This window comes from Pan paniscus, chromosome 3, assembly GCF_029289425.2.
Source record: "Pan paniscus chromosome 3, NHGRI_mPanPan1-v2.0_pri, whole genome shotgun sequence".
Lineage (NCBI taxonomy): Eukaryota > Metazoa > Chordata > Mammalia > Primates > Hominidae > Pan > Pan paniscus.
Genome location: NC_073252.2, coordinates 173,887,783 through 173,911,802, shown reverse-complemented (window position 1 = coordinate 173,911,802; position 24,020 = coordinate 173,887,783). Strand labels below are relative to the sequence as shown.

General features: G+C 36.4%; 2 protein-coding genes across 18 annotated transcripts in view; one reads left to right on the top strand and one right to left on the bottom strand.

The window, feature by feature from the left end:
* The first annotated feature begins 368 nt into the window (after positions 1-368).
* Positions 369-11,594, top strand: SPATA4 (spermatogenesis associated 4). The gene is made up of 6 exons (XM_034959450.2): positions 369-725; positions 2,485-2,614; positions 2,991-3,109; positions 3,220-3,440; positions 7,853-7,969; positions 11,201-11,594. Exons 1-6 carry the CDS (start codon positions 508-510, stop codon positions 11,311-11,313), a joined length of 918 nt encoding a protein of 305 aa, XP_034815341.1. The 5' UTR covers positions 369-507; the 3' UTR covers positions 11,314-11,594.
* An 867-nt stretch (positions 11,595-12,461) lies between these two features.
* The window catches only part of WDR17 (WD repeat domain 17), a 117,698-nt gene continuing 106,139 nt past the window's right edge, over positions 12,462-24,020 (bottom strand). For 12 of the 17 annotated variants that reach the window (XM_034959445.3, XM_057302216.2, XM_034959441.3 and 9 more), the window contains 6 exons: positions 23,531-23,672; positions 22,678-22,780; positions 21,329-21,430; positions 18,903-19,001; positions 18,405-18,588; positions 13,269-16,617 (listed from right to left, as the gene is read on the bottom strand). In XM_034959445.3, coding sequence (XP_034815336.3) covers positions 16,498-16,617; positions 18,405-18,588; positions 18,903-19,001; positions 21,329-21,430; positions 22,678-22,780; positions 23,531-23,672 — 750 coding nt within the window. In that variant the 3' untranslated portion in view covers positions 13,269-16,497. Of the gene's footprint in view, positions 12,599-13,268; positions 16,618-18,404; positions 18,589-18,902; positions 19,002-21,328; positions 21,431-22,677; positions 22,781-23,530; positions 23,673-24,020 lie in introns of those variants that run through there. The other 5 variants (XR_008625272.2, XR_004671288.3, XR_008625271.2 and 2 more) reach the window with 4 other exon arrangements.

The following is a 24,020-nucleotide window of genomic DNA, read 5'->3' as shown; positions in this document are numbered from 1 at the left end:
TTAATGCAATAATTAAGGAAATAGTTATGTTAAATTTTGTGGACATTCATTTCCATTTCAAAGATTTTTTTCCCCCATCTCTTCCAATTCCCAAACAAAAACTGTCCTTGGCCTCTGGAGTCTTCTCACACCACTCCTCAAACTAGAGGACTGAAAATAGGCCTTTGGCTGGGCAGAAACCAACAATATTTAAAATACAAAACTTATGAACGATGACATAAGAAAAAAAAAGCTCTAAATAGGTTAACAGTGAGGCCAACTAAATCTGAGATTGAAAGCGCTCCCCAGACCGCAGCCACACCACTGGGACCACAGCTTTGCCTCCCTCAATATCCGACCCCGCGCTCCAAAATCTGAGTAAAGCGGAAGTACGGGCGGCTGCTGCAGCGCTTGCGCAGGCGCTGAGGTCTCGCCCCATAAGACTCCGCCCCGCCCCACGAGGCCGCCCCGCCAGCTTTAAGGCCCAGCCCCGCCTTCTGCTGTTGCCGCAGCAACCCAGAAAGCGCCATGGCTGCCGCCGGCCGGGAAAAAGGGTATGTGACACAGACTGCGGCAGCCCTAGACAAGTCACCGTCACTTTCGCCACAGCTAGCAGCTCCCATCCGAGGGAGGCCTAAGAAGTGTCTGGTCTATCCGCATGCGCCGAAGAGCTCCCGCTTGTCTCGTTCCGTTCTGCGTTGGCTTCAGGGTCTGGATCTCAGCTTCTTCCCCAGGAACATCAACAGGTGCTTGAGTAAGCCAGTCCTAGGCCCCCCCGGTGGGCGCCCCGCCTGCTTTCCGCCGCCTGCCAGGCCTCAGATTGCCTACCCTGGCCTGGCTTATGTTTCAAATCAAGACCCCCCCACCCACGCACACACATGAAAACACTATTAGGGAACAAGGCTTTAACAAAATACCACGAAACATCTTGTTTATTCAATTAATCAACCAATCATTAAATTGTAGACAATATAGAATGCTTTGGTGACTACAAAAATATTAAAATAGTCAAAGCTTTTTCTTTAGTGATATTGGGCATTAATACTGGTAAGGACGGCCGGGCACAGTTGCTCATGCCTGTAATCCCAGCATTTTGGGAGCCGAGGCAGGCGGATCACCTGAGGTCAGGAGTTGAGTAACAGCCTGACCAACACGGTGAAACCCCGTCTCTACTAAAAAATACAAAAAATTAGCCCAGTGTGGTGGCGGGTGCCTGTAATCCCAGCTACTGGGGAGGCTGCAGGCAGGAGAATGCTTGAACCCGGGAGGCGGAGGTTGCTGTGAGTCGAGATTATGCCGCTGCACTCCAGCCTAGGTGGCAGGGTAAGACTCTGTCTCAAAAAAAAAAAAAAAAAAAAAAAAAATACTGCTAAGGATCAGTTTACCCTTTGTCGGAGATGGCATCTAGTTTGAGAGTTACCAACAAGTTTTTAAAGTTGCTGCTTAATTGTAGGCACTTTGTATGTAACTGGCAGCTAATATTTGCTCTGGGAATGCAAACTAAATTCTATAAAAAGGCGATGAATCTTTTGCAGAACTCTGGTTTAAAGTAGTCTCTCCTTATCAGAGAGGTATAGGTTCCAAGATCCCCAGTGGATGCCTGGAACTGTGGATACTACAGAACCCTCTGTCAGAACACATTTCTGTTTATGTCTTCCATCCACAAATTTAATGCCTTTTTAAAAATCTTAACTAAGCACTTATCACACTGTGGCTGAAAGTTTTTCAATTTGAGGTGTGATGGCGAAACTATCAAGAATTTCTTTTTCTTCATATTTCAGGAATATGATTCATTCCTACCATTGTAACCATTCTTACAACTTTCTATTAAGTCAAGAACTTTCATCTTTTCACCTAAAGGAATAATTTTATGGTTTCTCTCTGGCATATCTGAATCACCAGCATCACTGCTCTTGCACTTTGCACACAAGCGCACCACACTGTACAGTTGATCTGATGACTAAAAGGTGACTGATGTCTACAACGTGGAGACTCTGGACAAAGGGAGGACTCACATCCTAGGCAACACAGAGCAGGCAGGGAGGTTTCATCAGACTGCCCAGAACAGAGTACAATTTAAAAGTTACAAATTATTTCTTGAATTTTCCATTTAATATTTTCCGACTGTGATTGACCCAAGGTAACTGAAACTGCAGAAAGCAAAACTGCAGATAAGCGGGGGACTAGTTTACTAATTTGTCTTCAGTATTCCTTACAACCATGCCTCTGAAATTTTAAAGTGCATATGAATCACCTGGGGATCTCGTTGAAATGCGGATTAAATACAAATTAACAGTTTGGGTTCATCAAAAGAACACCAAAACCTTTGAAACGTAGATAATCTTAGCAAAATTCCACAGTAGGTACTCCTTAGAGCAACGATCCAACAACACTCACTTTACAAGATACTTTTAGTATGGAATATTAGACTAGTATTAATTATAAAATAATACAAACTGCATAATTAACTACACTTTATTTCATTTCCTAATTGCCACGGATCAGAGACTTTTCAAATGGCTTCCTAATTGCAGAAATATTCTGTATATATTACCCCTGGGAACTTGAATTATCATCCTTTGAAAACGGGACCTCTTTAAAAGTCAAGTTGGGTAACTGGGCACAGTTGGAGAAGGTACGTTAGCAATCATTTACACTTTTAACTGTTAAGATGTTTGTTTTAAAGTGTGCCATGCTAATTTCCTGGATCTCTACGTGTATGTGTGTGACTGTGTGATACTGAGTTGGCAGCTTGTTCCTGTGTATTACAAAGTTTATTAAATTCCAACTGTTTATGTCATGAGTCACCTATGAAACTGAGCATAATTATTTCCATTAGCATGATATATACTGATTGGTTTTCCTGCTGAATATTATCTTTTAATAACTAACGTGTTAAACACAAAAATTACTTCAAAGGTAAATAAAAGGGAGATTAAAGTGAATTCATAGTACTTGGAGATTTTTATAAAATTTCTTATGATAAAAACATTTTCTTTCTACTATTAAAGTTCCTGGCAAGAAAAAAATTTAAATTACCTAAAGAACTAATCCATGGAACAATTCATTGTAAAGCTGGAGTGCCTGAAATATTGATAGAAGAGGTTTACACTTTATTAACACATCGAGAGTAAGTTCTTTGTAATTTCCTAGTAACACAATTTAATGTGAAACTTTTGATAATATAAAACTCATTGCTAAAATGTTGCTTATCAACAGTATTTTATTTTTTATTTCCAGAATTAAAAGTATCCAGGATGACTTTGTGAATTTCACGGACTATAGTTACCAGATGCGTTTACCCCTGGTTTCCAGGTCTACAGTTTCGAAGTCTATTAAAGATAACATTAGGTTATCAGAATTACTAAGCAATCCCAACATGCTGACCAATGAACTTAAAGCGGAGTTCCTCATCCTTTTACATATGTTGCAAAGAAAATTAGGCAGAAAATTGAATCCAGGTAAGTTTTCCTTGGAAACAGCTGAGTTCTTCCAAGCTCTATCAGGCTATTCTTGAGCACAGATGAAAGAAATGTCGGCACTGGCCCATTTTGCTATCTTCTGTAACTGGTTTAAAGGGAAATTACTTCTTTAATGCTAGCAGTGAAATGATTTATTAGCATTGGAGTGGTTTATAAATCAATCTTTTTGGTGAAGGCATAAGTTAACACAGTATACAGACACTTCTTTTTAGAAACGTATATGTGTATGAAAAATTCTTGTAACCTTTCACAAGAAACAAGTTCATATATCAAGTAACTAAGGAGTTTAAGAGTTAAGCAGGACACTCATCCCTTGGGAAAAGCCTGGATTACTATGATTCACTGTGGATGCTTTCTACAGTGTGGACAATGTTATCCTTTCCATAGTAGGCTTGTTCGGATGTAGATGGTAGAGCAGATTGGGGCAATCATGGCAACTTTCCAGACGTATCACTGAAATCATTCTCTAAGTACCCAAACAAAGCATTTGCCATCTGCATTTGCCAGAGTCACGGGCAGGTTGCAGAGTAATTGAACTTTCACTCTACATGTTTTTGTTTGTTTTTCTGGCAGTTTACTCAGGATACCACTCATGTATTGAAATTTTATTTCACTTGATTCCAGACATCTAGAGACCGCATCATTTCTGTGGCACCCAAACATTCGGGAAAAGAGGCAGATGTAGGTCATTAGGATTTCTCTCCCCTGTGAACTTTTTCTGAAGAAAACCATTTTCTCTCTGGTTTCTAGCCAGAGAGGAAAGCACCAATTTTAACATCTCCTAAAATTGTGAGATGGATATTTTAGGTTTTGTCCTTCCTTACTCTTGTCCATTCTTCCATCTCTTATATTTTGTTTTCTCTTCCTTGATTTTTCTCATCTCTGGCTTTACTCATAAATTCATGAATAAAGACATGATTCAGGTTATTAATGAGAAGAGTTTTATCTTGAAACATTTTGCATGTTTTTAAACATTAAAATTTTGCTGTGATATTTATCACACATGCACGTATATAATGTATATGTACAATTTAAAGAAGATGACTAACGATGAAAACACATTTTGTATATCCCTACACAGGTTAAGAAATAGAACATTACTAATCCCTTTACCTTCCCCTTTGTGTCCTCGGACTGCATTCTCCACATTCCCTTCCAAGAGTAACTATCATCCTGCTGCCTTTGTTTATAATTTCCTTGACTTAAAAATCTAGGCCGGGCGCGGTGGCTCACGCCTGTAATCCCAGCACTTTGGGAGGCCAAGGCAGGCGGATCACGAGGTCAAAAGTTTGAGACCAGCCTGACCAACATGGTGAAATCCCGTCTCTACTAAAAACACAAAAATTAGCTGGGCATGGTGGCATGTGCCTGTAATCCCAGCTACTGGGGAGGCTGAAGCAGGAGAATGGCTTGAACCCAGGAGGCTTAGGTTGCAGTGAGCCGAGATTGTGCCACTGCACTCCAGCCTGGGCGATAAAGTGAGACTCTGTCTCAAAAAAAAAAAATCTATACATACTATTTATATATTATTCTTTATTTCATTTACCTACACATACTATTTAAATATTATTTTTTATTTCATTCATATATATTTTTAAGTTTAGTTGATTTTATGAAACTCTGTAGTAGGCAGAATGAGCCCCCCTGCTATCCATGTCCTAATCCCTGAAACCTGTGAATATGATACTTTACATGGCAAAGAGACTTTGCAGATGTAAAGTTATGGACCCCAAGATAGGGTGTGTATGCTGGCTTATTCAGGCAGACCTGATCTAATCACACAAACCCTTAGAAGCAGAGATCTTTCTTCAACTGGAATCAAGACACATGTAGCAGAAGGAGAAGTAAGAGATCTGGAGTGTGATAGGCTCTCAACCTGCTATTGCTACAAGGGACAACATGGAAAGCATGAGAAGGTATGTGGTGCAGCTTCCAGGAGCAAAGAATTACCTTGGGCTGACAGCCAGGCAATAAACAGGGGCCTTAGTCCTGCAAACATAAGAAAGTGCATTCTGCCAAAGAGCTGAGTGAGCCTGGGAGAAGATTCATCCCCAGAACTTCCAGAAAGGAATGCAGCCCTGCCAATACCTTGCTTTCAGCCTCGTGAGACTCTAAATAGAGGACACAGACTTCTGTACCATGAGATAAAAATGGCTGTTTTAAGTCATGATATTTGTGGTAATTTGTTATGGCAGGAATGAAAATCAAATACAAGCTTCATAGTTAACACTGTTCCCATAATGAGATTATAAATATATCCTCCTATATTTAAATTGATTAAAGTGAAACCTTTTAAGGTTTAAATTGATTAAAGTGAAAACCTGTAATCTGTTAAGGGAGGAGACCACCCCCCATATCGTCTTATGCCCAATTTTGCCTCCAAAGAAAGAAGAAGTAAAAACTAAAAGGCAGAAATGAAATCCACAGGCAGACAGCCCAGTGCCGCGCCCTGGGCCTGGTAGTTAAAGGTCGACCCCTGACCTAATCGGTTGTGTTATCTGTAGATTATAGACATTGTAAAGAAAAGCACTGTGAAGATCCCTGTCCTGTTCTGTTCCATTCTAATTACCGGTGCATGCAGCCCCCAGTCACGTACCCGCTGCTTGCTCAATCCATCAGGACCCTCTCACGTGCACCCCCTTAGAGTTGTGAACCCTTAAAAGGGACAGGAATTGCTCACTCAGAGAGCTCAGCTCTTGAGACAGGGGTCTTGCTGAAGCTCCCGGACGAATAAACTGCTTCCTTCTTTAACTTGGTGTCTGAGGGGTTTTGTCTGCGGCTTGTCCTGCTACACTGTTACTTCATCTGCAATCCACATGAAGAACCAATTGCCTCAGCTGCATGTTTTGAGTAGTCTGTTCTTTTCCCACTTATTTGTAATGCCCTCTCATGTTTCAGTTTGCATGTATGTATGGGTCTGTTTCTGAACCTTCTGTTCCAGTTTGTCTACATGTGTGTCACTTCAGCATCTTGTCTTAATTATTATTGCTTTATAATTAGTGTTGATACTTTGTAAAGTCCTAAAATTTGTTCTTCTATGAAGTATTGTTTCTATTTCATTTACAGTGATTTATTGTTATGAATTTATTAATACTGCCCGTTGTTATATGTATTCATATCTAACATACTATTTTGAGTTTTTTTTTTCTCTTTTTCTGTTTCTTCTTTTCATCTTACCTATCTTTTCTTCTTTTGGACTAAGTTTTTTTCTGAAGATTTTTTTTTCCCACTAATTTTGAACATTTTAAATCTCTACTCTTTTTAGTGCTAATCTATACATTTTAGCATGCATATTTATCTTAGTCTAAAATTAATCTTTACTCTCTTCCTGAAACTGCAAGGACCTTAGAACACTATGACACTGATCCCTCGCTGCCACCCCTTCACCTCCTTTCAGTTCTTTTGTTGTCTAGCATTTCAGTTCTGTCCAGTTATATTTTAACACCACAAATCAGGCATCATTGACTTTTCTGTTTAAAAGTCTATCTTTGTAGAAAACTAACCTGTATCTCTGTTGTCTTTTGAACACATTTTTTCTTTAGCTACAGATCATCTAAACCCTTCCAATTCTTGAGCAGTGCTCTTTTTCCAGTCTTGATTCCTGAGACTGCTGATTTTAAACATTTCTCATTTGTGGCCAAAGTAATTAATTGTGATAACTATAGTTCTGGCAGTGTTACTGGCCAGAGTTGTGTTTAGTGTTGACAGAGCATGACTGGTGAGTAGGAATTAACTTAGCAACTTCTTCAAGCCTCAGTGAAGGATGAGTTGCAGAGGAGGAAGTGATCTTTAGAAGCACAAGGAAATTGCTCAAGTATTTCAGTTTACAGGATTAGTTAAAAAGAAATATGGGAAACATGGAAATAATTTTAATTCACAATTTTTATAGTACAAGATATGTGCAAAATGAAAGATACTGTATGATTTTATCAAATATAAAAATACATAAAACTAACCTATAATGATAGAAGTCAGGATAGCATTTTCCTTTTAGAATACTGTCTTGGAAAGACATGAGGGGGCTTTGGGGTACTGGTAACACATCATTTCTTGATCTGGATGATGGTACCCTAAGTGTATTCACTCACAAATTCATTGGAGTGAATTACACTTACTGTTTGTTTACCTTTTTGTATATACATTATAATTGAATAAAAACTTACCAAAGACTAACAGGAACATAAATATATTACCTTTAAAGTAACTATTTTGTGTATTAAATATATTGTGAGCAATGTGGGGAGGGACTATTAACCTAGGTATTCACACTACTCAGGAATATGATAAACAGAAATTTAAATAATTTACTTAATTTTTAAATTATGGCATCTTATTTTGACAATGGCCATTATGGCTTTTTAAGAAATAACTTTTGTGTTCATATTTTATAGAATGGTTTGATGTGAAACCAACAGTGGGAGAAGTTACTCTCAATCACCTTCCTGCCCAAGCCTCTGGGCGCAGATATAATTTAAAAGTTAAAAGAGGAAGAGTTGTCCCTGTTTTACGTAAGTTTTAACTCTTTGCTTCTTAAAATTGATTTTTTTTTTGCTTGACTTTCTTCAATTAAAGTTTTAAAAAACGGTTAAATAGTTAAAATGTTGGTGTAGGTCAACATTCAGTCCTACACTGTCAATTACACTGGTATGCAGTTCTTTATGATAAGTGAAGGGAACATGTCGTCTGCTAAGTCGCTGCCCCCTCCCTAGCCTGCTACAATCAGATCCACTGAGTTCTGATTTATGCTTAAATAGGTGAGTTGGAAACACGTCAGGCTCATTAGAGTTCAAAGCTCAGTTCTTCAGTAGTCAGAGGATGAGTCAGTCAGTCCTGAGACAGATATAGATACTTGCATACTAAGAATTCTCAATCAGTTGTATTACAAGAAGTCACTTGATTAAACCCTGTTAATTCAAAAAGCATTTATACTACAGGAAACTGTAGCCCATGGTCCAAATTCAGCCTGTTGCCTGTTTTTGTATAGTTCACAAGTTAAAAATAGTTTTTACTTTTTTTCTTTTTTGGAGACGGAGTCTCACTCTGTCACCCAGGCTGGAGTGCAGTGGTGCGATCTCGGCTCACTGCAACTTCCACCTCCTGGGTTCAAGCGATTCTCCTGACTCAGCCTCCTGAGTAGCTGGGACTACAACGCACGGTGCCACGCCTGGCTAATTTTTTGTATTTTAGTAGAGATGGGGTTTCACCGTGTTGCCCAGGCTGGTCTTGAACTCCTGAGCTCAGGCAGTCCACCCTCCTTGGCCTCCCAAACTGCTAGGATTTCATGGTTAAAAAAAAAAATCAAAAGAAAAATAGTAATTCCTGACACATAAAAATGCTATGAAATTCAAGTTCCCGTGCTCATAAATAACAGGGAACAGAGCCACTCCTGCTCATTTTATGCCTTGCTTACGGCTGCTTTGACCCTTCAACAGTTGGGTTGAGTAGTTGCCAAGGTGACTGTCTAGTCTAGAAAGTTGAGTTGCCAGATTTAGCAAACAAAAACACAGGGCAATGCAACAAATACCTCTGAGGACATATTTAGGACACACTTTTACTAAAAATTATTCATTATTTATCTGAAATTCAAATTTAACTAGGTGTCCTATATTTTATCTGGCAACCCTACCACAAAGCCTAAAATATTTACTCTCCAGCCCTTTACAGAAAATGTGTGTGGACTTCTGCTACAGATTATGTTTCCTGACGTGTTGAGGGATTTCGCCGGGGATAAAAGTTATTCGTATACATAGAGTCTTTGAGAGCAGTGCCAATGTTCCTTTTTTTAAAAAAACAAAAAAAAAACTTATGATTTCTCAGAACCTTTAATATGCTAATATGCATTGTAAATATTAAAGGGGAGAGAAGCAGAATGAAGTGTTTTCCAAACTCTATTTGATCACACATCACTATTTGGTTTTGCTTTGTTTGGTGGCCTTGTAGAACTAGTGTTCCTCATAGCACACTTTTTAATGTCCAAACATCAGGCCAGCCCATCAAAATCCCTTTAACTCTTCATCCACCTGAGGCATAGTAAACATAATAGAATCCAACGGAAGTGGATAACAATGTTTCCATGAATAAAATGCATCCATAGTTTCACCTTTAGATTCTAGGAATATATCCTCTCCTTCAGCCTGCCTCAACCTTCTTCTGTTGGTGACATTTGTGGTGAAAGTTCCAGCAGGGAGGGAGGTGAAGCCACAGTGGTAGGGTGAGCATAGGAGGAGGGGATCAGGAGGTATGGAAAGGAAACTGCAGGTAAGTTTTGTTTTTGTGTTTAACTTGCTTGCCTCGTTCCCCTTATGATTAACTGAATTTCACTGGGAAAGGGAAAGAGCAGGGTCACCTGCTTTGGGACCTGCAGTGAAAAGGTAGAAAAGAGTAGTAATGAGTCACAGCACGGCTTCCTTCCAGTATAAGAAAGAGATGCAAATAGGCCAGAGACAAAAACTGATGCCTGCTGATATTTGAATTGCTAAAGAGTATTTCTCATTTTTGTTATCTTTTTTGAAAATCTTCAAGGTTCACATATGAGTTTTTAGAAAAACTACATGGTATCGTTACTTCAGATCAGGATTCCAAGTAAAATGAATTTTTGCTTTTACAATTTTAATAATGTATAAGTGGCCATAAATAACTCCTCCCACTTTATTCTCTACTGCTCTTTTTTATGATTCTCTGGATGCTCTTTTATGATTCGCTTTCATCTCAATAGTCTTGCTCTCTTTGGAAAAAGAGATGGGTTTATGGAAGCCTTCATTGGAAAAGGTAGATCAGGATGGGAAGGTGAACATACATTTATTTTTTTTTACTTGTCTCAATCCTGTTCCAGATAATATACTTGGATTCTCTTAATCTAGGCACATAGTAAATTAATGAATGATGTGGATTCAGCTTTGGTAATTATATGGATGAGAACTATTAAGTGTTAAATAATTTTTTCTAAATTTGTTCAAAGGACTTCATTTCAGTTTCTGATAAGAGAGTAGAGTAAATAGTTCAGGTCTGCTACCATAGTTTGATAGTTAATGGAAGGAGGAGAAGCAAAAACACTAGACTGTAGGAACGTAACTCTGTTTTACCATCTAAGATTTCATATAATGGCACTGAAATCACAGGCTGTTCACCTGAAAATCTTCTAATTATCAAACAGGGGGGCCAAAATTAATTGTAAGTTAGGTTGTTACCTTTGCTTTATTCTTTTTATAACACTCAAGTTCCTCTACTTGTTTACCAAAATTTAGTATCTAGCAAAATTATGGGCCAATGGAATATAGATGTCTTAGTTGCCACTGGCCCCTCCCATTAGAACTGAGTGACCTACAGAGTCTGGGTGGCTAGCTGGAATGCCTCAGTGTAATCAGAGCTCCATAAACTGTATTATGAATCATGGACGTTTGTCAAATCTAAGTATAAAATTGTGCTACTGTTGCCTCAGCTGCTTTCTGAAGCAATATCTAAGAATAGTTGGGTCATATTCAGTATCAGATGCACCAAAATAAGCCCTGGAGATTTTTAGGCTGATGACTTTTGGAAGTGGCTGACATTCAGACTTTTTTTAATCCATGAGTACTATAATACGTGATTTAAATATTCTTGTTTACCAGGCATTTAGATTAACTGTGCTTGACCTCTTGCCAATCATTCTGCATATATTTGATACATTAGACATGTTGATGCTTGTATGAATATTTAGTAACCATGAATTGATTTTAATTTTGCTTATTTAAATGTCCCAGCAAATATAGGTAGTGGTGGCAGTTCACATAGAGAAATACATGTGAAGCAAGCTGGACAACATTCTTATTACTCTGCTATGAAACCTATCAGAAACATGGACAAGAAACCTTGAAAAGCACCTGTCAAATGGCTTTGAAGAAGTGATGCCACCATCTCTAGCCATAATAAAGAAACAGAATCACCTAGTATTGGATGTATTTCAATAATAAATAGAGTGGTGTCTTTTCCATAATTGTGTTAAAGAACATTTCTTTTCCATTCAATTTGTTTATTAAACTCCTATGCCAGGCATTGTTGAAAATACAAAATTAAATAAATTAGTACAGAATGAGCAAAAATAATTTTAAAGGTATAAACATAATTCACCATGATGAATAAAGAGTTCTTTCTCATAATTTTGTAGGAATGGTGAATCTACTTTTTCTTATGTTTTCCTTATTAGAAATTAAAGGTTACTGCTTTGCCTATTATATAGTTACACATCACATTCATTAATTAAATCGTGTTCTGAATGATTATTATACTTTGGCCCATAGAACATCTTGATCATCTCTAAGAACAGCCTGAACTTAAACCATTAAAAAAAAACAGGTGTCCCTTCTATTGAAAACAAGTTGTGGGGAAAGAAAATCATCCTTTTCTTGGAATTTGATTCGGTGTTTAGCAATACATTTAGTTCAATTTAAAAGTTCCCACTGGTTGCTGCTATGCCCCATATTTTAACTGAAGGGAAACAAAAGCAGACTGATGTCCTGAAAAATTAATAATCTTTTATATATACATGGTAATTTTATATTTTATATGTGGAAAATTTTCAACTGGTATTATTTATGTTTGATACTAGCTCATTAATAGTCTCATTTGACTCCCAAGATGAATATTACTAATGTCAATTTTCAGTTAAACTTACCAGATTTTCTGCATTTTTGAAAGTTCAGACTGTTTTATTAGCAATTCTACCTCCAGAGACTTCCTTGTTAAATTTTGCATTTTTAGAGAGATAATATTTAAGAAGACTAATAAAGCCCGGATAATACAGATAACTTACTGGGAATGTGTTCAAAATCCAGTTTTATCTGAGGTAAGAGATCTAGGTCAAATGCATATCTTAATCAGCTATAAGTAATGTATCTGTTGTCTTGCATTCTCATGGGGCAATCTAAAGTACAAAATTATGAGAATAACTTTTAACCTATATAGTTCCTTTGGAAAAGGTTTGAGAAACAAGTCTCTGAAGCTCAGCCATGAAAAAGATCCAGAGAAGAGGATTAATTTTGGGTAGAGTCAAATAGTAAGTTTCTTTGTCCTCTTGGTGCTGTGTTCAATCTCCTGAAAGAGCTCATCACTCATGGCCCGACTGTGGTAAGTTCCCAAGAATCCTGAGGGACCTATAGAGACTGGAAAATAGGAAATAGTCTGTAGGCTTCATTACATAGTGATTATGTAAATGAAGATACAGGATGGTCAAAGTGGGTAACCTCAAGAGTTTCTTGAGGATGAATTGTGCAACAGAAGCCAACACTACAGGCATATCTTAGACCATTTACTTCAAAAAGAATCTTTGACAGAAGGAAGCAGTGAAATTTTCTAGGAGCTATAGCAGCTGCTATAGGAATAAAACATTTTCTTTTCTGTTTTGTTTTGTTTTTATTTTTGGTTTTTGAGACCTAGTCTTGCTCTGTTGCCCAGGCTGGAGTGCAGTGGCGCAATCTCAGCTCACTGCAAGCTCCGCCTCCCGGGTTCACGCTATTCTCCTGCCTCAGCCTCCCGAGTAGCTTATGGGAATAGAAGCTACTATGACATAGCATTTGTATTAATGAGTAAGCACTTTCTCCATTTTTATAGTAATTTTGGGGTATACTGTAGTCAGTGTTTCTATAGTGAAGAATCAGCCTCTGGAACAATTCAATGAAGTGATTTTCGTAGGTTACTGAGTAGGGTAACAACTCAGTTGGACAGCTTAGCCCTTTCACACCTCTGATGACTCTGATCCAAGCATTTATGGAGAAACACTTGTCTTTCAAAGGTGTCTGGGGAAAGAAACAACTACTCAGCTTAGCCGGTAACTATGTCACATCAGGATTTAACTGTAATATTTATTAAAATTTAAAGGACCTGAAATACGTACATACATATAAATCTAGATAATGACATGCCAAATTATAGCACAGTCATGATATATTTTAGCATGAAAGTACATATTTCATTTATGTACAAATATCTCAAAGATTTGGTACAATAAGCATTAATTAAGAGTTGACTATAAAGATGTCTTCTATATTACTGATATACTAAATATGAACTACTAAATTTTACAAATAATTTGTGAGGCTTTTATTATATTTAGAATACCTTTTGACTTAAAACTGAAATAATATAAATGTTATAAGGACAACAAAATACAGTCATTGCTCTAATACAATCATGTTCCTGAACACATCTGGACAATTTCATAGAAATATATATATATATACACACACACGCACATATATATATTTCATATATACATGTATATATATACACATACATATATATTTCATTTGTCTTGATTGACATAAAAATCATATATTTTCACAAGATGTAACTATTTTGATGTTGTAATTTTGTGAACCACCTAGTTACTAACTTTTACAGGCAAAATATTTTTCCAATGCTTTAAAAATCATTGTCTAATGAGACTCTTCCTTTACAGAGGCATATTTAAACCTGCAAAGTAATTTGTCCACATTATTGGTAATATGAACATTTTCAAATAGTAAAATAAATTCATATAATTTGCTTGGGTTTCATGCATATGAAATCTAATAAAAATACTTTTATGAATTAAAAAATTTGTTTTTCATATTAAGGTACAATATATACAGATTGACATAGTCAAATGACATTTATAATTCTATGAAAAATTAATAGAGGTAATAAGATATAGACATTGTAGAAATCAAAGATAATAGAATGATGGTCAAATCCATCCAATTTAGATTTCAGACAGAAATTGGGTGGCTATTCTGTTGTATTTATGTGCTTAAAGACTTGCAAAATTTTTTCTTCATCTTTTATACATAAAAATATTATTTTCCTGCATTCATTAAAAATACAGAAGTAATGATTGTTTATATACTTAATGATATCCTTTTAAGTATGTAAGCACAAAAAGATAGGCTTATTTATTTATTTTAAAATAAAAAGAATGACAGTAGGATTGAGACTGCCATTTTCAAGTGAGGGGTTTTTAGTACATATGTGCCAGTTAATAATCCTCCTCACCTAAGAAAAATTTGAGTTACAGATATCTCTAAGAGTTTAAAAAAATACATCTCAGGTACTCTTTTTATATGATCCATTGCATCTCTGAGTTGTGTATATTCTCTTCCATAATATTAATTATTTTTATATATATAATTTTTGGAGATGGTGGTCTTGCTCTGTCGCCCAGGCTGGAGTGCAGTAGTGCGATCTCAGCCCACTGCAACCTCCGCCTCCTGGATTCAAGCGATTCTCCTGCCTTAGCTTCCTGGGTAGCTGGGACGACAGGTACACACCACCACACCCAGCTAATTTTTGTATTTTTAGTAGAGACGGGGTTTCACCATGTTGGCCAGGATGGTCTCCATCTACCGACCTCAAGATCTGCCCATCTCGGCCTCCCGAAGTGCTGGGATTACAGGCAATTTTTTTTTTTTTAAATAAAATGGAATTTAAGCCTGTAATGTCTTTTTAAGGAATCAAAAGTGGTCATGTGATAAATATGATACATAGATACATAATATATATTTTTTCCAGTTTTAAGAAGTTTTGTTAAGAAGGTTTTAAAAATATTTTAAATGCAACAAGTTTAAAGATAATAAAAGCCACAAGTATTCTAGTTATATGAGATTATTCTTTAGTCAAACAAAAACATCTATATTATAAATCTTGTGAAACAACTTGAGTATCAAAGTACTTCCAGTATGCATTAATTTAATAAGTTTCAAAGTCAGAATTCTAGTCCAACTGAAATATCTGTAGTCACATTATCAGGCTTTTCATAGCTTCACACTTTTAAAAAACATTTTAAAAGTTAAATCAACATAATATATCCAAAAATTCAACCAATATCTATTTACAAACATTTACTTAAAACTAATTTTCATCAAATCAATTGTGGTTTTTGTTTGTTTGTTTTTTGAGGCAGAGTTTCGCTCTTTGTTGCCCAGGCTGGAGTGCAGTGGTGCGATCTTGGCTCACTGGAACCTCTGCCTCCCAGGTTCAAGGGATTCTCCTGCCTCAGCTTCCCAAGTAACTGGGATTACAGGTGCCCGCCACCATGCCTGGCTAATTTTTGTATTTTTAGTGGAGACAGGGTTTTACCATGCTGGCCAGGCTGGTCATGAACTCCTGACCTCAGGTGATCCACCTGCCTTGGCCTCCCAAAGTGCTGGGATTACAGGTGTGAGCCACCGTGCCTGGCCAAATAAATTGTGTTTTAAATAAAGTTAACATAAATTGACTAGAGTATACTGTATAAATTATTATACACATTAATCAAAACTAATATCCATGCATGCTGAATCTCTTAAAATAGTCACTTTATCACCTAATGCAAGCTTTCATACATATTCGACTGCATTTTGTGATTTTTACCCGCCAATTTTTTTCATGCCTATATAACTTACACCTTTACAATGGGACAGTTAAACTTCAGATAAAAAAACTGGTAACATTTTCTTTTTTTTTAAAGTATTTTGAATGTGTATCCATTTATTAATATTTACTAAACTTATAACTGAAAACTTTTATTAAAACAGCTAACGTTAGTGGTTTACTATGCATTTTGTAAAGGAGAACGTGTTTGTTAAGTTGAAGATCACTGTGCACACCTTACATTTCAACATTTCAAGATATTCAATCATTCAAATATCCATTAAGTACTTACTGTATGTCTAGCACTATTCTAGGTGTTGCACAATTTAATATGTTTCAATATTTCAACCATATGATATTTTGGTATCTTTTATGCTGTGTGAAACTTTTATATGCTTTTTAGATTATTCAGTCCTTTATAATTTAAATGATTCCTCCTTCCCAAACGTAGCTATTACTGTTTATAAAGGAGGCACCTATTTTTCCTTTAAATTTTATATATATATACACACACATATTTTGAAGTTAATGAATAAATTTCACTGCTATTTCCCACCTCTCCCAATCTGCAATCCTTCTCCCAACCTCTGGCACTTGAGCAACAAAGATTAAGGTAATACTAACCCATGAAAGTTTTTCTTTAAAAAAAAAATCAAGCATGGACAAAAATCTTCTATCAGAATGGATTGAGTCGTATTCCAGTCCCTAAAGGTGAGAATGGATTCACCTTTGCCCACATCAAAGCATCATTCAAGGAGATAGCAGATTTCCCGTCTTCAAGGAAAAACACAGGGCCCTGCACAGTGAGAGTTGAGGAAAGAGAAGATGAGATTATAAATTTGCAAAGTATTTTTAAACTTTCAGAAAGAGAATCACTGCAATAAAAAAAACATGATATTTAGGCAAAGCTAATAAAAAAATGAAGACTATGAGAAAATTAGTTTTTTTGAGCTGGACCCAAATATAGAAACATTTTCAAATGTCTTAACATTACATCATTATACCCTAATATCTGTCAAAATAGAATTGTTTACAATTTAAATTCTTTAAATACAATAGTAATGCCAATGACAAATATGTTTTGTTAATCTGGTAACTGCCACAGTTTACTTATTCTATAAAAGCATATATGTCTAGTAATAGGCTTAAATATATTTCAGTATTTTACTCATGTAGCCTATGTCGATACAGCTGGGGAAATTATTTAAGCCAGAAACTTTATATGTGCTCTCCAGAAGATGATGAATATTGTTCTATATTGTATATATCGTTTAAAATATGTTTAGCCATGTGATTTTCTTGCTTATTTATAATTTAGTTGCATCAGTTATGATATATGCCAGGGTAGTTATAAAGAACTAAACGTGAAACGTTTTCAATCTATATTACCTAGCTCTGATAAGGAAAAGCATAATTTCAAAAACAGAAGATTCATACAAATTATGTTTTCTTAATTAGGTTCTAAAGCTGTTGAGTTTGGGGTCTGATTTCAAATGATACAACTTGTTGTTAGCAAATTATTTCTAGATAATGGAAAGCTCATCATAGGAGTATGTAAAGTAGACAGCTCCTATTAGTAGGCACTAGAAATTTCACAATTATAACCCAAACACGTCAACTTTCTGTTGAAACAGAAATATCCTGGCAGAACAGTACTCCATCTATACCAATCATGTGGGCCTCGGTGTATATGAGATAATTAGTAGCTCTTTTCCTGGATGCAGGTTTGGCTACAGAGAGGTTAGATAGTGTCTTTTAGGTCAAGGTCAGATGGAGAAAAGAAACCTTAAGAAAAGGAGGAAAGAAACCTGAAGGTACCACGTACTAGAAATGGTATACAAAGGGCAGAGAATGGCAATGATGGCATACTCCAAATATTTCATAATGTTTCTTGCTCTTTACTAAAAGTTATTTAATTTCCTGACTTGGTTCTCTATTTGTGAGCATAAATGGATAATAAAGGTGTATACAACTATATGTCCTGTCTTTTGGAAGATACTGGTTATGTTTTGAGACTAAACTAGCTTGCAGTGGCAAGCTAAGCTACAGTTAAGGTTTACATCAGTATCCAGCTACTTCATTTATTTTGGGTGGCTATGACAAAACCTGCCTTCTTCATTGGCCTAGCATGGAAGCATTAGAAATGTGACTTTTCACATTATATTAGAAATACATAAGAATCTGCTCAATAAGTTGTGTATATTATTGGGTAGTGGGATCTTTTTTTTTTTTTTTTTTTTTTTTTTTTTGAGACGGAGTTTCACTCTTGTTGCCCAGGCTGGAGTGCAATGGCTCGATCTCGGCTCACCAAAACCTCCCGGTTTAAACTTTCATGCAAGTATACATATTACATGAATTGCTTCTGTGGTAAGAGTCAGTACAATGATTGTATCTGAATTTATTTTAGGCAGAAAGAGGCCACTTGTACTAACTATGGAAGCACTAGAGGTAATATTTCCTTACTGGGCCCCAGTCCTAAATTACCTACTTTTATCCAAATTAGGCTTATTTTAAGATATCATTTCAAAAAGTAAACACGTAAAATGGTGAAATGCACATGTTATGTCTGATGTTAGGCTTTACCTGGATTTTTAATCCCGTAAGACAAGAAATGTGAATATCAGAATGACTTGGAAGATTTGATCCAGTCACATAATCTGGTCCAATAATTCCTTTCAGTGACTCTTCTTTTAGTCTCTTTAATAAAGTTGCATAAATCATTCTTTGTGAATCAGAAGGGGGTGTATACGGAGAGTCTTCTAATGATCTATGTTTTCAACAGATGTCAAAATTTCATTTTGTCGAATCACAGAATTTTTGATGTTTAGATTAGAAATTATCCCTGATGATTATTTAGTTCCCCTTTATTGATGGAGACAAATCCCTTTAGACTTAATTTATAGTAAAACAAAGGACTAAATGGCAGAAAAGTACGGTATTGTAAATTATTACTGCATATATGCCAAACAAATCAAGATTCATTATTCTGCTAAAATTAATGAGACCACACATACGTCCAACAAGTTTGTCTATAACATCAAATACCTTCTGCATTCCAATTTTTATATCATATTTGCTCACCTGTTGGTGGACTGTGTGCAAGCTCTCCATGCATCCAATTCCTCAGAAAGATATTCAATTTTTAAAGGTACTGACACCTCCCGACGTTTTAATAGCTGACTGAACGTGTGAAAAGGAAATTAACATCTGATACCAAAAACTAAGATATCAGAAAAAGCAAACAAACTTTAAATGTGATTTTAGATTTATATATTTCTGTATACAGACATTATACATTATATATAATATACATATAGAATATTTTCTAGTATATGCGTATATATGCTCACCTGTATATTTAGCACAGTCCCTGGCAAGTCAAAGTTATTCAATAAACATTGGGTGGATGAGTAAATGAGTGAGTGGATAAATAAATGAACTGCATAATGTATGAAGAATGGTTGGACAAGTTAAGTGATGTTAAATAATAGCCGCAGTGAGAGAGAACACTTAACCATGACCCTGATCATTTAATCTTGAATGACAGAAAGAGAACACAGGAGAAGGAGATTTGAGAAGAAAGATGATTTGAATTCTGAGCATACTGACTTTAGGCTGGAGTTTAGCAAGCTGCTGAATATACACATAGGAGTTTGAAGAGTAGGCTATGCCTGAATATAAGACACTGAGTTACCTCCATAGAGGTGATAGGTGAAGCTGAAAAGTGGTGAGGTTTCTGAAGGACACCGTATAGAAAGCAGACGGGAGGGAGTGGAGCCGTGGGAGGAGAGTGGGATGGAGAGGAGGAAAAAGGGAAGCAGAGGACGAGAGAATGAAACTTTGGGGACTCACATATTTAGTGGGTCAAGAAAATAATTATAAGCAGCAAGACAACAAAGATGGAATTGTCAGAGACGATACATTCTTTAATATTAGGAAATTATTAATTTCTCTTTCTAAGCTAACACATTCCCTAAACTTAGTCACATTCTCTCAAGTCTCTCCTGCCCTTGCAAATAAAAACCGTTCTTTTTCTTTTTGATATTAATTTAATGCTTAAGAATTTTTCTCTTTACTTTTATCATTATATATAGCTGAACATATTAAACATTATTTTACATCTATGTGATATATCCTACTGCTCCTATAATATCTTTTAATACTGTTAAATGTTGCTTTCCAATTTTGGTTATGCTACCTATGTAGAAAGAGATTTTTCCCTGAGCATGCTGATAGTATTAATTCCATATTATTCCTTATTTGTACTAGGTGACAGCTAGTGCTTCACCTACGCAATAGGGAGAAGTTAGGAATGAGAAAACCTGTTTCTCTTAGAATCCTCTGCCACATATGAACTCAGAAAAACTGCTTAACCGGCCGGGCATGGTGGCTCACGCCTGTAATCCCAGCACTTTGGGAGGCCGAGGCAGGCAGATCACGAGGTCAGGAGATCGAGACCATCCTGGCTAACATGGTGAAACCCCGTCTCTACTAAAAAAATACAAAAAATTAGCCGGGCGTGGTGGCGGGCACCTGTAGTCCCAGCTACTCGGGAGGCTGAGGCAGGAGAATGGTGTGAACTTGGGAGGCGGAGGTTGCAGTGGGCTGAGATTGTGCCACTGCACTCCAGCCTGGGAGACAGAGAGAGACTCCATCTCAAAAACAAACAAACAAACAAACAAACAAACAAAAGACTGCTTAACCACAGACCCTCTGCATTTGTTAAAATGGTCACCTACTAAGCCATTTAGCTAACTACTAGACTCGGAAGTAGGTTTTTATGGAAGGCACCGTGAATTTTATTTTATAGTATAAGAAGTTTTAAGTACAAGGGCTGAAGTTAAACAAGTTGTTATAAAATGTAGGAGTATGGCTAACAGGTTATGCCTGAATATAAAATATTAAAATAGTAACCTGCTACTTACAAACTCCCTTTACTCTGCCTTTTCTGCTGTAGAGATTGAAAAGCTAAAATATTCAGTTTCCTATTTTCTTTTAGTGAGATGTGGGCATAAAACCCTAAGGAGGACTTTCCTTCCTGAATAAAATGGTCTTGCCAGGAGAAAGTCCTTTGTGGTCTCTTTCACTCTTACCTCTTTCCTACTCAGAATGTAGTCGTAATTCATGGAGGGCTAGCATCTATCTTCTAACCATGGGATACTCAAGCAAGAGGAAATAATCCAAAAAATGTCATAGTGGAAAGAAGGGAGTATCAGGTCCTTGAGGAAATCACTGCACGGCAGTAAAAGCCTTAGAATGCCTGTCTCAAGTGTCTTGACATGAAAGATCAATAAACCCTAGGAGTTTAAGCTAGTATTCAAATTATTATTATTTACAGCCCAATGCATCCCTAATTTATGTGCTGCTTTATTATAAAGCACACGCTGAGTAAATAGATGGATACTTGTAATAATATATTTGATACTTTGTATAATCCACTTAGAGACTATCCATCTTAGCAAGAGAAATTGCTCTAATGTCATGATGGAGGAAAAAACCTTTTTTACCTTGTGTACTCATAAAGTGCTGGAACAATGCTTTGGTACTGTCTTCTGATAGCCAGTAATGCACCAATGTAACCACATAATATCAGCAACTCATTTCGAGCTCTAAAAGAGAATATATTTATTTTTATAAATTCCACAATTTGAGGCATAGAACATTACTCTGATACACAGTTCATGTACTTTATATCTTCTGAAAGGTGACATTTATAGCAATATATGTTTAGAAAATTTTCTAAACTTAAGGAAAATTGTTCACCAGTTCTTAATTCCTATTCAGATATTTATGCTATACCATCAATTAGACTATAAAATAAGCACATTTAAATAGTATTTCACTGTTGCCTACTTGCTGTTCTGTATTTCCTGGCTGTTTCTTCATGTAATATATCCCTAAATAGCTCCTTTGGTCAGGTGGAGGGAGTCCTGGAACACCGTGTAGACTCACAGTAAAGAACGCCTTCTGCATTCTTGCTGAGGGAGTTAGCCAGTCTCCCAGGCTGCTGCATCATTTTTTCCATTTAGGCTTTAAAACAAAAAGAGCCCAAAGCCTCTCTTGTAAATTATACAAGAGTCTCTGAGGGCTTTAGTTATATAGATAATAATGTCTTTTAATAGTACCTGAATCCAGGGATGATGTCTATTTTGTACTTTCCAGCAATTTTACTTCTTTCCCACAAGCTCAGTATGGTGCTTTGCATACAATGGATATTTAACAAATATGACCATGAGTTTCTTAAGGACTTGAGGTCCAAAAGCTTTGAACTTGCTTTCTTTAAACCAGGTGTGCATGTGTGTGTACATATATAAACATACACATACTAGATATTATTAAGTGGGACCACTAATATTTAATACTCTGTTTCAAGTTGACCTCTACATTTTTTTTCTTAAAAACATAACCAACGGCCAGGCGCAGTGGCTCATGCCTGTAATCCCAGCACTTTGGGAGGCCGAGGTGGGTGGATCACGAGGTCAGGAGATCGAGACCATCCTGGCCAACATGGTAAAACCCCGTCTCTACTAAAAATACAAAAATTAGCCAGGCATGGTGGCGGGCGCCTGTAGTACCAGCTACGCGGGAGGCTGAGGCAGGAGAATGGCGTGAACCCAGGAGGTGGAGCTTGCAGTGAGCTGAGATCACGCCACTGCACTCCAGCCTGGGTGACAGAGCAAGACCTCGTCTCAAAACAAGGAAAAAAAATATATAACAAACAAAAATATAATATCTCTACAAGTGTAGCTACCTGTCCAAGATAATCCTATTTCCCGATCTGAATACCAAAAACAATGGAGCCACTTTAAAATTATCAAACAGATTCACTTATATATTTTGCAGAAAAAATACTCACTCAGTACATGTATGCAAGAGTAATTTTTCAGTACGAATATAGCTCAGTAGGTCAAGAACAGGGTATATGGTATCCAAAGTCCAGTCTGAGCTACTGATGTATTCTGGAAAAATTAAACCAGATGGAAGATTCATTAAATAACAGTCTCAAAATTTATTCATCCATTTTTAACTTATATAATTAATTTTCTGTCAGTCAGTCCTACTTACCTCTTTATTTTCTAGATCACAAGTATTTTCCTATTTATCCTCTCTCAGGTCCCCATACCATAAAATCAGAAGAGATGCCATATTTCACATCAGCATCACTCTCCTTTTTAAATTTAGGATGACTAGTTCTTGATTTTAAGTTGATCATTGATATAGTTTGGATGTTCGTTCTCTCTAGAGCTCATGTTGAAATGCAATCCCCAATGTTGGAGTAGGGAGGTGTTTGGATTATGGAGGTGGATTCCTCATGAATGGCTTAGTGCAATCCCCTTGGTGATGAGTGAATTCTTGTTCTGAGTCCACACGAGATCTGAGTGTTTAAGAGCGTGGCACCTCCCTTCCTCTCTCTCTTCATCCCTTCTCTCTGCCCCTGCTCTCACCAAGTGATATGCCTGCTCCTGCACCACCTTCTGCCATGACTAAAAGTTTCCTGAGGCCTCACCTGAAGCTGAGCAGATACCAGTGCCATGCTTCCGGTACAGCCTGCAGAACCATGAGCCAATAAATCTACTTTCTTTATAAATTACCCAGCCTCAGGTATTTCTTTATAGCAATGCAAAAATGAATTAAAACAATCATCAATATGAAAACAAAGATCAAATAAATGAGTATATTTAAAATTCTACTACCAACTAATTACTTACCTTTAACAAAGCTAATACCAATAGGAAGGGCTTTTTCAGGTTCTTGACTTAACAAGTAATATTTTACAGTTTCAAATATATTGTCATCTGCATGGGCTGTCTCAGCTAACTGCATACATTCTTCCACTGTGGGTAGCTTACACTAGAAAATAATTGATTTGAAAACAATGTTACTAAAATTCAAACGGATAAAAGCAATAGTGTAAGTACAAAATACTTTCAGCTTTCCTAGTATGGTTTTCTTATTAAAGTTATCTAAAATAGATGTAAATGAAATTATTTGAATTAAGAGAATATATTTATGGAAATACCTTTAAGATCTAAAAACAGTAAGAGGGGATATTAGTTAATGAGTTAGTAGTTTTCCATCACACAAATACCTAATAAAAGAAATAGAAGTAAATTGTCCTGATTGTGATACTGGAATTAGTACCCACAAATGCCATTTAGCACCCAAATGATGAAATTAATTATGTTAGAAAAAATATAC